The sequence below is a fragment of the Chinchilla lanigera genome, unplaced genomic scaffold (genome assembly GCF_000276665.1).
Source record: "Chinchilla lanigera isolate Chin_1 unplaced genomic scaffold, ChiLan1.0 scaffold00080, whole genome shotgun sequence".
NCBI lineage: Eukaryota > Metazoa > Chordata > Mammalia > Rodentia > Chinchillidae > Chinchilla > Chinchilla lanigera.
Window position 1 is genome coordinate 4776721 of NW_004955481.1, and position 15464 is coordinate 4792184.

The 15464-nt window shown below is 52.6% G+C and overlaps 2 protein-coding genes across 3 annotated transcripts in view; one reads left to right on the forward strand and one right to left on the reverse strand.

The window, feature by feature from the left end:
* On the forward strand, positions 1–9097 carry Poldip2 (polymerase (DNA-directed), delta interacting protein 2; the record flags this gene model as incomplete). The annotated part of the gene is given in 11 exon segments (XM_005402761.2): positions 1–209; positions 1857–1938; positions 2887–2984; positions 3644–3740; positions 3909–3984; positions 4194–4301; positions 4839–4975; positions 5777–5803; positions 5981–6106; positions 7274–7353; positions 8071–9097. Coding segments are annotated over 11 exon segments (1107 nt in total). The 3' UTR covers positions 8186–9097.
* A 197-nt stretch (positions 9098–9294) lies between these two features.
* The window catches only part of Tnfaip1 (tumor necrosis factor, alpha-induced protein 1 (endothelial)), a 13362-nt gene continuing 7192 nt past the window's right edge, over positions 9295–15464 (reverse strand). For both annotated transcript variants that reach the window (XM_005402769.2, XM_005402768.1), the window contains exons 3-7: positions 14864–15033; positions 14408–14497; positions 14279–14331; positions 13314–13509; positions 9295–11821 (exon numbers count right to left, since the gene is read on the reverse strand). In XM_005402769.2, coding sequence (XP_005402826.1) covers positions 11585–11821; positions 13314–13509; positions 14279–14331; positions 14408–14497; positions 14864–15033 — 746 coding nt within the window. In that variant the 3' untranslated portion in view covers positions 9295–11584. The remainder of the gene's footprint in view (positions 11822–13313; positions 13510–14278; positions 14332–14407; positions 14498–14863; positions 15034–15464) is intronic.

Below are 15464 nucleotides of genomic sequence, written 5' to 3' on the forward strand. Positions count from 1 at the left end.
CGCGGGTCGGGCCCTGTGTCGGCAGCCGGGCGGGCGCTCCGGCCGGACATGGCTGCTTGTGTGGCCCGGCGGGCCCTGGCCGTGGGCAGCCGCTGGTGGTCCCGGTCTCTGACCGCTGCCCGAGGGTCGAGGCCGCTGTGTGCCGCGGGGGGAGCACCGGGCTTCCCACCTGCGGCGACTACGACGACGCAGAGGCATCTCTCGTCCCGGTGAGGGACCGAGCGAGGGGGCGCGGGGACCGGGCCCGGAGCCCCGGGGATCGTGTTCGTGGCCAGTAAGGAGGGTCGGAGGCCGGGTCGTCCGAGGGTGACCGGAGTTGGAGCCGGGAGAGGGTCCCGAGCGGGGAGCCGACGTGCCGTGCCTGGGACATGTGCCAGGAGCAGGGCAGGGAGCGCGGCCCGGAGCCCGGCCGTGCAGGGCAGCCTCGGAGGGGGCCTGCCCACGCTCCCAGCTCGGGTCCCCAGCTCCGCTCTTAGTGGACAGCCTTTTAGTGCAGCCCGAGAGCTTTTGACTTCAGCCCCCAGCCCCTGTCGAGTCATGGCGTCCCTCACAAGGGTGTTAGAGGTAGGAAACAAGTCGACTTGCGTGTGGGCCCTTGCGGGGCCCAGGTTTGCCTGTGACTTGGAGAAAGGGGTTGCAGGCGCGGTGCTGGTGTGAACGGTGCTTCTGGGCATGGGACAGGTGGATCAGACTGGGGCCAGTGGATCAAGTTCGCACCTCCAAAATAGAGTAACAGTGCTTTGAAAGGCAACACTGACCAGAGAGGTGACTGCCAGAGCTGACCTAGTGGCTGAGATAAGATAGTTCCTGATATTTGGAAGAGGTGATAGCCGTCTGCAGTTCAAGGCCCGTGTGAAAACTGATGTAAACCCGAACAAAACTATAGTGAGAGACTGCAGGGCTCAGCGGAGTGCATTGGAGTCCAATAGGGAATCTGTTTAGGTTCTGAAGGGCAGGTTAAAGACTGTCGTTTCGAGGGGAGGTGGACGCGGAATTATGACACAGAACAGGAATTTTTTGAGCGTATCTTACACACTAGGCTCTGAGGATAGCACAGGCTAATCAAAGACAGGTATTGCTCTCAGAAAACTTAGAATTTCTGTTGGTGACGAGACAGGGACACAACTGAAATGCAAAGTGAGAAGGACATTTAAAATGCTGTCAGAGGTCAGGATAGTGAGTTAGAGAAGAAATGGAGAAAAGGGTACATTTAAGCAGGGCCTGAGGGTATGATATGAGTAGAGGGGTGCCGAGGAAAGAGGAAAGACAGTGACTTGGGAGCAGTCAGATCTAATACTGGGAGATTGGGAAGGTATCCACCAAGCAGTGGCATGTGGCCTGCCCTCAAAGCAGGAAAGGCAGTTCTGTGCTCTCATAGCTTGGCAGGCCTCTGACCAGCTTCAGCTGGCCACACTGCCCCAAATCTCTCTACTGTCATTGTCCTGGCCCATAAATATCCTACTAGATTATTTTTTCTGATTGATAAGAATCATTATCCACTCAGGGCTGGGTGTGGTAATGCCCACCTGTAATCCCACCACTCTGAAGGCTGAAGTAGGAGGATCCCTGGAAGTTCAAGGCCAGCCTGAACTACATAATGTGAGACCCTGTCTAAAAAAAAGAAGCCGGGCATGGTGGCACATGCCTGTAATCCCAGCACTCAGGAGGCTGAGGCAGGAGGATTGTTGCGAGTTCAAGGCCAGCCTGGGCTGCAAAGTGAGCTCAAGGCCAGCCTGAACTACATAGCGAGACCCTGTCTCAAAAAGATTAAAAAATAAAAATAAAATAAAATAAAAAAAGAAAAAATCATTAACCACTCAGCTTTTCATTTGCTTGTTCTTTTCCTTTCTAATCAGAAACCGAGCGGAGGGCAAAGTATTGGAGACAGTTGGTGTGTTTGAGGTGCCAAAACAGAACGGAAAATACGAGACTGGGCAGGTAAGTATTGGGCTAGGTTGGCCTTCATTTTCAGATCAGCTTTTGAACGGAGTCACATTTGGTCACAGGTCTTAATGGTATGGTTCGTTCTTCTCTTTGTTTTTTTCTTTTCTTTGTGTGTGTGTGTGTGTGTGATGCTGAGAACTGAACTCAAGTACATACAGTACTAGGGAAGTGCTCTAGCACTGAGCCACACTCCTGCTGCTGTTCCATCTTAATATTTGATGCTGGGCCAGAATCAAAGTTTTTAAGATGAAGTTTCTGTTTCCCTGGATTTTAATGCACTTAATACATCAGCATGTTCTCTTTCCAAGTTAGTGTAGAGAGGGACTGTTTGCTTATTAGTGTGGAGAAGAGAAAGTGAAGTGGTTGAGGATTTCTTTCATATAGTGGATGGTATGAAATCAGTGCAGAGAACTTTCAGAAAAGCAAACTTTGGGTGTTTCATTAGCAAACTGATTGTAGTGTGGTAAGCTCTGGCGGTGAGGCTCTTTTTCTTTGTCAGCTTTGTTCCAGGTCCAGTGGGATAGATTTAGGCCCCTTGTGTGTAAGGAAGACTTTTTGTTTCTTCAGCAGTCTTTTTGTATGCCTGTAATGGACCAGACGTTATATATTAGGGTTAAGTCAGAAAGCAAGTAGACGTGGTTTTGCCTTCATGGAGTTGATACTCTAGAAAGGGATTAATGCCCTACAGATAGTTGGTGGCTGTCCACAGTGGAGGGGAGGTCAGTGGCGGCTTCCTGAAGGCCAAAGCTGCAATCTGAGGGATGAATGTAGTCAGCTAGGTGAACAGGGCATGTAGTGTTCCAAAGTTGTTTTGGAGATGCTTAAGAGAAAAGGTACAAGACCTTGTGCTAAAGTCTCACCATGTATTGCTTCATGGTCAGGTCTCACTTAGATGGACTTAGACTAGATTATGGACTTACTGAGACCTCTCTTTTCTTCTAGCTTTTTCTTCATAGTGTTTTTGGCTACCGAGGTGTTGTCCTGTTTCCCTGGCAGGCCAGACTATATGACCGGGATGTGGCTTCTGCAGCTTCAGAAAAGTAAGTCCTTCTCGTTAGGCCCACAGTGTCCTCAGGGGACAGCCCAGTTCATTGCAGATGTACGTAATTAGGGTCTCATGATTGAAGGCAGCATCCTTCTGGGCCTTAGAAACAGCCCCAGAGTATTTCTCTGGCACTGATAGCCATGTAGACAAAGGGGCTGAGTGTTAGGGACAGTCTTAAGCCAGAGGGTCCCTTTAGATCTCCCCAGAGTGCTTTCCCACACTACTATCCATTTGCATTAAGTACCCCAGTGGCATTGAGGGGCTAGTCATCTTGGTTTCTTGATGTTCAGTTGGAAACTTGCCCTTAATCTCACACCATCACTAGAGTACATTAAAAAAAAGAAAAGAAATAGCTCCATTAAATGCTTGGGATGTGAGAGGGTAGTGTACGTGGTCCCCTGGGGACTGAGATGGCAGTTGGATTTTCTCAACATGGCCCCTTTCCAAGAGGCATCTAGAGAGTAAGGCAAATGATGGCTGCATGGGCCCCCCTTGCCCTGACAAGCGAGTGGTTAGGCTGGGTGTTGCTGATCAGGTGCCCAGTGATGTTAAAGCATCAGGCAGCAGCCTGTCTAGGTAAGGGAGTGGTAGGGAGCTGAGTAAAGCACAGGTTCCACTCCTTTCAGGATGATCTTGGGTTTCTTTCAACCACAGAGCGGAGAATCCTGCTGGCCACGGCTCTAAGGAGGTGAAAGGCAAAACTCACACTTACTATCAGGTGCTGATTGATGCCCGAGACTGTCCACATATAGTAAGTAAGCGAGATGGCTGAGCCTGGGAGTTCTGTCCATGGAGAAGGCCTGTACCCCAGTGGGGTCAAAGGGAGGGGGAGGTGGTCAAACAGCCCGATTAGTCCTGGGCCCCAGGGTTTCAGGACTGGACAGTGCCAGGAAAGCCACTGACATTCTTCATACTTTAGTCTCAGAGATCTCAGACAGAAGCTGTGACCTTCTTGGCTAACCATGATGACAGCCGGGCCCTCTATGCCATTCCAGGTGAGGAGTTAGCATCTGAGCAGTGCCTTTGAGGAAGGGGACTGGTGTGTCCCCGGGAGAGGAGTCTGATGTCCTCTTATTTGCAGGGAGGGGTTGGTTTTGTGTGTTGCTGGGGTCACCCACCCGGGGCAAGGCCAGGAAATGTTTCTTCTCATCCGTGCTCCTCTCTGTCTCTTCTGTGTGAGCCTCACTCTGCTTCTCTTTGCCAGGCCTGGACTATGTCAGCCATGAAGACATCCTCCCCTACACCTCCACCGACCAGGTTCCCATCCAGCATGAGCTCTTTGAAAGATTTCTTCTGTATGACCAGACGAAAGGTAGTCTGTCTCAGCCAGGAGACAGGAATGGAAGGCCCTTCCTTTGGGGAGAGTATCGCAGAAGTAGTTCCACAGAATCTCTCTAGAACCTTTCTGGCCTCCTATTAGCTCTGTGAGGCTGATGGCTGCTGTCTCCTTACAGAGATAGAAACTCTGGCTTCGGAATGATGAGCAGTGATTGAAAGTTGCGAGATAGCAACGGTTGGAGGTCTGAAAACCAGGGCTGTTAACTCGCAGCTCATTGTCCTTCCTGTGGAATCATACTGCCCCTCGGGTTATCCTTGCAGTGCTCTGTGCCTTCTTCCAGCCTTGCATTTTTTGTTGTGTATTTGTTTGAGACAGGGTCTCACCGTGTAGTTCAGGCAGGCCTGAGTGCTAGGGATACAGGCATGCACTGCCAGGCCGGGCTGCAGCTTTGCTTTTGCTCTGCGTGCGCCCTGTTCACCAGGCCCGCTCCTGGGAAGGGGTCAGGCAGTTGGAGAGTGAGTGCAGCTCACCGGGCTCTGGCCAGGACTGACCTGTTTGTTCTTGTCCCAGCGCCCCCTTTTGTGGCTCGGGAAACGCTGCGGGCCTGGCAAGAGAAGAACCACCCTTGGCTAGAGCTGTCCGACGTCCACCGGGAGACAACCGAGAACATCCGTGTCACTGTCATCCCTTTCTACATGGGCATGAGGGTATGCGTCCTGCCTGTGCCCCTTCCTGCAGCGTTAGGCCTGAGATTCTGGGTGGTGTCCCCAGTGTGAGTCCTGGGGTGGGGGAGTTTCGATCTAAACGATGTCCCTGCGGTTCTGCTTCCAAGTGCTCCTGTGTTGGGTAGGGCTGAGTAGCCTCTGGGCAGTGGCTCGCACAAGACCCACAGGTTCCAGCAAGGGGTCCTCCATTCCTGCTCTCCTTTCTCTGCTGGGGCTCAGAGGCAGCCTTATAAAGAATGTACACATCCTTGCCCAAAATAGTGTAGGGTTGTCTTTGCACTTCTTATCTAGTAGCCACATAATTATTATTCCTCACTCTAAGCGAGGCCTGGGGATACAAATATAAATGAACAGCTGTTCCTGCCTTCCATGAGCTCATGGTTAAGGGAGAGAGAAACAAAGATCCACAAAGTATTGCAGTGCGAGACTGTGGGAGGATGGAGCAGGACTGGGGCCTGGCGGCCATGGCGGGCGGCAGCACTGGCAAGGAGAAAAGGCAGTGCATGGTGAGGAAGGTACGGGGCCTGTGGTGGGCTTTGGCTGGCTTCCAGCTCTGTTGGTGGTCTTGACAGGATGAGCAGGATGGAGACCAGGAATGGACACGGGAGGCGCCGCCCTATGGGCTTGCTGGTCATAGTTCTATCACCGTCATCCCACAGATGTGTGCAGCTTAGTCTGCCTTTGCAGCCTTCCGGAATGCTCGGACTTCGCTGAGACGTGTCGATTGGAACAGACTTGGTCTTGCCTTCTGGGACTTAAACTCTTTGTGTTTTTTTCCCCCAGGAAGCCCAGAATTCCCATGTCTACTGGGTAAGTGTCTTCCTGAGGACACGGGGGAGCTCAGGAGTGCCTCGGGTCAGGTGGGGAGGTGGAGCCTGTGCACCAAAGATGTCAGCCTTTGTTGCCTCTGTGCTCTCAGAACTCTAGATCGGCTACCCCAAGGTCTATTCTTTTGTGAATATGAACTCTCCCTTTCTTCCCTCACAGTGGCGCTACTGTATCCGCTTAGAGAACCTGGACAGTGATGTGGTGCAGCTCCGGGAGCGGCACTGGAGGATATTTAGCCTCTCGGGCACCTTGGAGACAGTGCGAGGCCGAGGGGTGGTGGGCAGGGTGAGTATCACCGGTCCTCGAGGCTTTGTGTGTGTTTTCTTCCTGTCCTGTGGTTACAGGCAGAGACTCACTGTGAACACACTGGGTTGTCTCAGGTTAGAAATCTTACAATAACCCAGTGACATAGATCGCTACAGCTATTTCCCAGAAGAGAGAGGCGGAGAAGCTACATGATGAGCCACACTCTCATTGCTAGTAGTGACAGGGCTGGGATTTCAGTCCAAGTGAGTCCGAAGTCCAAGCTTGTGTGCTTTTTGTTGAGCAGTGTAATGTCTTCTAAAGACCTGAATTTGAATGCACTGAGGTGAGCCCACCACAGGCCCCGTACCTCCTCCCCCAGGCAACACCCATAGTTGTCTTTGCCTCTTTATACATGTGTATCCTTCACTGGTTATTGATTGATTGATTGATTGTCTTTTTGAGACAGGGTTTCACTATGCAGTTCAGGCTGGCCTTGAACTCACTTTGTAGCCCAGGCTGGCCTTCAATTCACAGTGATCCTAATGCCTCAGCCTCCTGAGTGCTGGGATTACAGGCGTGTACCACCATGCCAGGCTTCTTTTGCTGGCCCTTAAAGAGATGTGATTTTGTGTCCCTGCCTACCTTCCCCTTTCTTCTGAGAAATAAGGTCACAAGAATAACTGGTGTCAGGGCCCACATCCAACAGCATTTATCCGTGTTGAGGGGCATGAAAAGTAAGAGCAGGGCTCGCAATTATAGTCTGGCTTCAGATTCTAGCCGTATACTCACCACATAACTTTGGGCAGGTTACTTACCAAAATCTGTTTCTTACTGCTGCAATAGAGATCACCAGGAGAATTCAGTCAGCAGCAGTTTGCAGAGTACTTGTTGAGGTGTTTAGCTCTTAGCTGTCATGAGTAGACACTGAAAGGGCTGTTCTCAGAGTAGGTCTTGTGCCCAGAGTCTTTGCCTAGTGTCCTCAGTCCATCAGCCAGTCTGAGACTACCTTCCCAGGGGCAGAATGGAAGACCAAGCCAGTGACCATGCTGTCGGAGGTGGAGCTGACGCATTGTCACTGGAATGCCTGCTGTGGTGGTTGCTTGGTTGGCGTGCCTCCACTAATGATGACTGGCAGCATGTGGCTCCTGAGTGCAGGAAATGCGTCCCTGGAGCTTGGCCTGACCTATTTTGCTTGAATCCTTACAGGAACCAGTGTTGTCCAAAGAGCAGCCGGCATTCCAGTACAGCAGCCATGTCTCCCTGCAGGCCTCTAGTGGGCACATGTGGTAAGTGAGCATGAGTGGGGCAGGCACCACTCAACTCAGATGGAGCTTTAGGTCAGAAAAGTGGGAGCTCATAACAAGCACCGAGCCAGTGGTCAGCTCTGGGCCAAATCACATCCTGAGGTTGGGCCTTATCTGCTCTTCATTATTGTGTGGGACTTGCCTGTTTTTTGTGACTGCCTCTTCTGGGTTCCCTGTGATGTGGACTGAGGACTTAGATCTAAGGCAGTGAGGGCTGGGGATTTAGCTCAGCGGCAAAAGCGCCTGCCTGGCAAGCACAAGGTCGTGAGTTCGGTTCCCGGTACCGGAGAAAAACCAAAAAAAAAAAAAAAAAGATCTAAGGCAGTGATGGCGAACCTTTTTGAGCTTTCAGTGATACAAACAGCCTGCTGCAGCACATGTGCCATAGGTTTGGTACCACTGATCTAGGGGTTTGATGCTACACTGAGTTGCTTATGTAGCTTTTCCCCTGCGAGTGCAGTTGGATAGTTCATGCAGTGTGCATTGCAGGGCCAAAATCTGGACAGCTGTGATTCTTTCCATGTAGGACTAAGAGGGGTTTTTGGGTCTCTGGACCAGTCGTCCTGTCAGAAGTTAGCAGAAGAGAGCCTAGGCCTACCTCATCCTGCTATGGCTCTGGAGCTGAGGGCATGGGCCTATCGAAATCCTCAGCAGACTTTAGCCGCTACTCCCTCTAAACCAGCTTCTTTCTGACCCCAGGGGTACGTTCCGCTTCGAGAGACCTGATGGCTCCCACTTTGATGTCCGGATCCCACCTTTCTCCTTGGAAAGCAATAAAGATGAGAAGACACCACCCTCAGGCCTTCACTGGTAGGCCAGCTGAGGCCTTGCGTGCCTAGGCTTGGCCCCTCAGATCAGCTGTAAACCCACAATTGCTGCAAAACTCCTTTCTCCCCCATCATGGCCCAAATGGGTCTCTTCATCCTTTGCACATTTGATTGTGGGGCTCTATCTTTTGCGGGGTGTAGTATGTGTTTTCTTGAGAAGGCCCATGTAGGACTCCTCTAAGGCTGGCCGGCTTCCTCCTAAGCCCTGCCTATCTCGTGTTCCCATAAACCTTTCCATCAAGGAACTGTTCAGCGGCCACAGGCCTGGAGGAGTTTCCTGACCTGTCACAAGTTGTCTGGAACATGAAGTTTGGTCAATAAACTAGTGCTCGCCATTTCTGCTCTCAGGGTCTCAGGCTCCCTTTCTGACCCAGTGGGGGCCCTTGATCGCTTCCCATGTAGTCACTTCCAGGGAGCTGCCCTCTCTGCTAGGCCTTGTGTCTTTTCCCCTGAGCCTGGAGGCTGGTTGGACATATCTTGCAGGCACTACCTCTTGCCAGCGAGTGGGTGCTGGACTGGACTCTTGTTCTCGTCTTTCGCCTCTGCCAAGTGCAGAGGAGGCCAGTGTCGGGGCTGGAGTGGCCTGGCTCTTAGCACTGACCACCAGCATCTCTGGCCTTGCTGGGCTGGGAAAGGAGTGGTGAGCCCGTCGGGTTTCCTGGCACACTGAGTTTGCCTGCTGTGCCTATCCACGCCGCAAGTGCAGGAATTTGGCCAAGGAACAGCTTAAAGTATGGACAGTGACCAAGCCACCTACTTTAAGAGCTTCTTAGATCTCCAAGAGCCAAAGAAGTTGGGAAGTATTTTGCCCCACTTCTTAGGATTCCTTCCCTCCTCCTACTGCAGTGATTGTTATAGGTAGGTTCATTTTTGAATTAATATTAAAATCACAGTTCCAACTCTTGTGTTTTCTTTAATCCTCCACTAGGGGGACCCTGGGTTATGAGGTAACCCAATAGTTTTATGACCTGGCTAGAATAGGAAGTCATAAGGGGAACAGAAATACAAGAACTGAGCCGACAGCTGTGAGCTGGCTAAGCTGTGTATCGCTGTACACATGTGAATGTGGTCGCACACCATCGTAAACATAGCTGTGTACCACTGTAGAATAACAGTTTTATTAGAAATTAGTGTTTACTTCCATCACTTAGGCTAAACAACAAAGGATTGCGGTTATGTGACAAAAGAAAAATTCTCATGCCAGGATTCTTCAGGCAGACCATGGTCTCGCACCAGATTCATCAAAAACAAGTCCTCATCTATGTTGTTAACAGCAAGCTTCCAGTTTTCTCAGAAACCAACAAAGTTTGACCTTAATCCATTCTTTTATTTCTCCCTTGCTTGGCTGAAGTTCAAAAATTCACACTGCCAAGAGGCGTTTTCTGAATGAGGCTAAGAAATCCTGCAACCGTTAAGCCAGAAAGAATGATTAAAGAAGCTAAGATCAGGTCAGTGAATTCAGTATTAGTGTTTTCCTTAAGATCAAGGAGATAACGAAGAATGCCCAGCCCCAGACTACTGTGCTTCCTTAGGATCAGAGCTAGGTACCCCTGAGATGGCCAAGGGTCTGAATGTCAAAGCACTAATGAGCAGGTGGAGTGAATGCAGAGGTCCAAGGACAAGCATGAAAACACCTCAGGGAGCTGGGGATTTACTAAAGGCCTTCCAGAGGGCAGCTGAGAAGATAGCGTTATGGCCTCAGGCTGAGACATTCCAGTCTGTAGGAAAGACACAAAGCCAAAGCCTGAATCTGGCCAAAGAAATGGATTGTCACCCTAACTCCCGGTGAGGGCTGGAAGACTACTAGCTGGTTACCAACACCTGGCCTGAGAGCTATTTATACATTCAAGATTGTGACTAATAAATGCCTGATTAGTAAGTCATATTTGCCTTGCCCCATCCTGTCATTTCAGGTCCTCATGAGCGTCCATCACCGGGCCTGGTATTTGCCTGTAGGCTCTGGGATGTGCAGTGAGCAGCCACTTGGCAGTCTTGATAGTTGAGGGATGAGCCTGGCAACCGTGTTCCTTCCTGAGAGTGGGACTGGCCACGGCCACCCTGCTTTGTTAGGCTGGTAGCGCGGCTCCCTCCCTGACAGCACTCCTCTGGAAAGAATTCAGATAAGCTGCCCACTGAGGGCCACGCCAAACAAGGGGATGAAAACCAAAGTTCCGAGGGGGAACTTGCCCTGGCTGGTGTGCCACATCCCCATGGCCAGATGACCTAGCAAGCAGGAATGAAGGTCTTCAAGGGGGTTAGGTTGTTGTGGTTACTTTGCCCAGAGACACCACGGCACACAACCGCCTTCTCCTAGCCAGGATACAAACGAATAAATAACACGGATGTCAGGGAAGGCAGACATACGGACAAGCCTTGGCCACCTCTACACAGGGGCAGCTGGGAGCACAGGCCCGCACTGTGCGTTGTCCATAGGCTTTGTGGACTTCCTGGGGCCCAGCTCTAGGCCCCTATGCTAGGATCTGGCTTTATGGTATGTGAGGTCAGCATGCCCTCGAGGACCAGAATCAAAAAAGAACAATCCTGTCAGTCCCTCCAAGCCGTGGGGGTGAGCTGTCTGGTCTCACAGGATGCTGTTAATACCACAGGTCCCAACTTGAGGATCCTTCCTTCCTTGATGCCCTTGGGGCTGGCTGGCCAGGCCGGCAAAGCCAAACTGGCTGGTTATGAGGATTTCTTATTGGTTCCTCTTTATCCCCTCCTTCAGACTGATTCTGCAAAAGGGGATTAGGATCATAAAAAGACATCGGTCAGGGCAAATGACAAACTTCCTGAATCAGTACAAAGTGCTTTAAAGACAGAGCCCAAAGGCATCAAAAAGGCCCAGAGGGTCTGGCTTACACAGGGCCCTTGCACTCTGCAGGGGTGGCAGAAATGTCCAGGCCCTTTATTAGATTTAAAACTATTAATTTCCTTTTTTTTTTTTTTTTAAAAAAAGTCATCAAACCTGTGCTTAGACACCTTAGGAAAAAAGAAGCCCCTCTTCTGCTAAAGTTTGGGCTTCCACAGCACCAAAAGCCACCTTTCTCTCCAGAGTAAAGCTTCCTGTGGGCCTCAACTGAGAAAGGGGGTGCTCAGCAAAGGAGCTAAGGGAGTGTTCTTGGCAGGAGGTGGGAGGTCAGTCCATTCATCCCAGAGCAGAAGCAGCTCCTTGTGGAGGGAGATGCATCTGGAAGTGCCTGAGGCCAGGACAACGGAACACAGCCCCTCTCCCCTGCCCAGGCCTCCTGACCTCCCAGGCAAGGCCTGTCATGCTTTGGGTGCTGCAGCAAGACACCCAGACAGCAGCAATGGGGGGTGGCCGATGGGGTGGGGCTCCACAGGATGGGAGACAGGGCCTCCTGTGCCCAGACTGCCTGCGGGTCTTGTCAGTCGCGGTGGGCAGACTGGTGGCCAAGCTGCCGGTCATCGTAAGTGCTATAGCGCTTGACGTGGATGCGGCGCACTCGGTCCCGTAGTTCAAAGGTCTCCTCATCTTCACTGGGGGAAGCCTGGCTCCGGCTCCGGCTTGTGGCTTCCAACAAAGAGTTATCAGGAACGCGAGGGGTCTCGTAGAGTAGGACGTTCAGAGTCTCCTCATAGATGCGGGCCTCTGGGAATTCCACCTGGGCGAGAGGGATGAGATCAAGGGAGGTTTTATGTGAGTAAGGCAGCGGAGTGTCAGGGCTCTTGGCCCTTTGCTCCTGCATGAGGCGGCCAGTCTCACGCGAGCGAAGCTGGCCATCTCGTGACGGGGAACAGGTCTTCTGAGGGAGGTATGAGGAGATTGCGGGCATAAAGGTACGGAAGATGAACACCAGCCCCATGTCCCACCCCCATCCAAGACACATGGACATGTATCCACAGACAGGGGGCCAAGGTCTGAAGACCTCCACCACTGACCAGGTGAAGGGACTTGGGGCTAAGGTTTCTGGGCTGCAGTTCCTATGAGTGAAGTAATGGTTAACAGTGATCTCTTAGCAGTGAACAACCAAATACATACAAAGCAGCTGCTTCCTTGGGTGTGACGGCACACACCTATAATCCCTGCTGTTTGGGAGACTGAGGCCGGAGTTTGTAGTTCAGTGCTGACTGCGCAGCTGCTCTCATCATTATTTTTATTTATTTATCTCTGCAGGACTGTGGATCGAGTCCAGGGCGTCCTTACTGAGCCGCAGCCCCATTTTAGGTTTTATTTTGCACCTGGTCATTTTATTCCTTTTTACTGCTTACCTCCTCCAGTGTAGGAGAAAGAGAAAGAGGATGGCAATCAAGGCCTTGGGGTTCTATTAGCAAACTTGCTGCACCATACGGAGCTTCCATGCCCTCATCTGTCAGACAAGAAGGGCTCTGCCTTCTTCTGAGAGGTGAGGGAGCTCATACAAAGGGGGACACTTAGAAATCTGACAGGTGACACTGCACTGCCACAGCTCACCTGGCCCTGAGCCCTGACTCCACTGGCGGGGCTGGGAGCCTATGCGAACCCTTACTCTCCACCTCCCTCCGTCCCTGATTCCACCGCCAAAGCTTGCCTGGGGAAGCAGAGTCCGCTCCTGTAAGCCGTCCTTCCCCAACCTCAGCAGACCCCTACCCAGCTGGAGATAGCAGCAATCTGGGGGCCGAGAAGGTGCTACTTGGGCCTCACTGCTTTGCATCTTTCACACCCCCTTGGCCTCCCCAGATGAACTGCGGCTTCACCCCAGGGCCCCAGGAGAGACAGCTCCTCTGGGCAGGATACCTGCTTGCTTCCTGGTAGGAAGGGGCTGCGTATATGGGAACTGTCACCTATGAAATGCCTCCCACATGCCTGGCTCTGGAACGTGACTGCAGAGGCGAAGGTGGCTGACCAGGTGGGGAACAGCATTCTAACTCCAAAGCCCCACTGATTGCTCTTACACCACACTGCTTTCCTAGGAGCTGTCTCATTTCCAAATCTCTTAAATTCATGCCCTCATCCCAATGTTTGCAAACAAACCGAGGCCAGCACCACACAACATGGTTGGGAAAGAGAACAACGCATGGCCCTTGTGGGATCTCGTGGAAAGGGCTCAGTCCTGTCCTGCGCGCCACCGCCCTGGCTGGTGGAGTTTTGCTCCTGGGCAGAACAAGGCCACATACCTTGGTCTGCTTCTTCTCCGTGGCATACACGATGGAGGTGCAGCACACCTCTGCCAGCTTACGGCCCTGGCCATAAAAGGACCAGCAGCAGATTTCGTCACCGATGACGTCCTTGATGAAGAGCACGCGGCCATTGAAGCGCAGGGACAGCTTATCAAACAGCTCGATGTTTTTCAGCAAGTGGTCGTCAGAGTTGCTGAAAAACCCACAAAGGCCAGCAGGCCTGGGAATGAGGTTCTGGCACAAGGGGGCGCTGCTGAGGCAAGCTGGGCTCTGCCCTCCCCACTGCGCCCATCACACTGATATGAGATACAGGGTCACGGGGCACCCTCAGCATTTGAGTGTCTGTGAGGAAAAGTGAGCAAGTTGGTTCTAAGTTTTATTAGAGAGAAATGATGTAGGAGCTCTCTCAAACTGGAGGGAGGGGTTACATGGCTACTTCAGTAGGTGGTGTTTCCTCCCTTTTGCGGGTGACACTGGCAATGTGCCTGGCTACAGGAGTCATGCGGGGAGTGGAGGACTCTGGGCCTCCAACGACTTGTGTATATCGAAGTGTGACTGTAAGGAGGACATGGCCACGGGGAAAGTCAGCCCAGCAGGAAGCACAAGGACTGCAGAAGGCCGAGGGGGACTCCCAGCCCGCGGGCTTCCCGGCAACCTCCTCCGCTTGGTAAGGTGAAGCAGGTGGACACCCAGCATGCTCCTGATGTGGCACGTGTTAAGAGAGCAGTTGCTGATACTTAATGGAGGCCCTGGGCCAAGTCTCAAATGCCTCTGTCAGATCCCCTTCTACTCCCTCTTCTTTCCCCTCAGCATAAGCGAGTCTAAGACCCAGACCTGTGCTGCCTATGCCAGGAGTGCGAGCGGCTTCCCTTGGGTCTGTCGCCCGTATCCACTCAGGCTGCTCAGGCCTCTGAGCTGCTCCTGCAGCCCCTCCCCAGCCCTCCGCGGGACACCTGCCCTACCTGGTGTAGGAGTACTTGTTGTTGCTTCTGTTGTACAGCAGCTTCACCACGGGCTGGGAAGGAGGACAGAGTGAGCACCAGGCCAGGGGCCTGGCATCCCCAGACCGCAGCCCTCCGAGCTCCTGGTACCTTGGTGGAGGATTCGATGAGCCTGTCCTCCTCCCGCAGGGACGTGATGATGGGGATGTTGCACACAGGCTGGTAGGAGTCCTTCTTGTCCTGGGTGACACACACACAGGGCAGAGCGCTTAGCCAGCTACCCAGAGCCCCTCTGCCTCAGCCACCCCCTGCTTGGTAAGGACAGAGCAGACACAGATCATGTGGTGTCTGGCAACAGTTGGCAAGCAGACCCCCTTTCCAGAAAACCCGAAGTCGAGGCATCCAGGCACATGACCTAGAAGCAGGGCCTGTTCACACCGCTGAGAGCGACACGTGGCTGCCGGGTTGCTGGGCCCAGGTCACGTCTCACGGTTCTAACGGTGGGGACTCACTGCCCGCCTGCACGGCCTGCAGGAAAGGGCCCTTACAGCCCCGGACGAGGGGCAGCTCCTGACGCAGGAGGCCACTGCACCTCTGCCCCCGTACCTGCAGGGCAGTCTGGCACATGTTCACCAGCCCCTGAATGAGGTAATATTTTGCTTCAGCCATCAGTTCCTTGATTTCCTGCCGGTTTTGAGGGAGGGTGATGGTGTCATCTCGGAGGTAATTCAAAATGGTGCCGAAGTGCTTCCCACATCTGTCTATGAGGATCCAGCCTGGAATCAGGGATTCAGACGGGCCCCACGGGATTACTGTTTGCCTCCAGAGAACCTCAGAAGCAAGCAGAGCCACCCGATGAGGTAGGCGGCAGGTAGCAAGGAACATACAGCCCAGGGCCCAGGGTGACAGAAGAGAGAATGGACCTTCCAGCTCTCGGGTCCATGGCTGCCCTTCATCCTTTCTCTCTGAGCCCAAGAGCCTAAGCGAGCCACAGGACAGGCAGGCTCTGCACAGGCGCAGAGGTCTGACTCAGGAGGATGCAGACCACGCTGGCAACACAGAGACCACCAGCCGCTGTTTGTCTTCCCACTGCTCAGGCTCTAGTGCCAGTTCTGAGACTCTAGCCCTGCGGTGGCGAACCTATGGCATGCACACTGTAACCTATGGCATGCACACTGTAGTGGGCTGTTTTTTTTTTTTTTTTTTT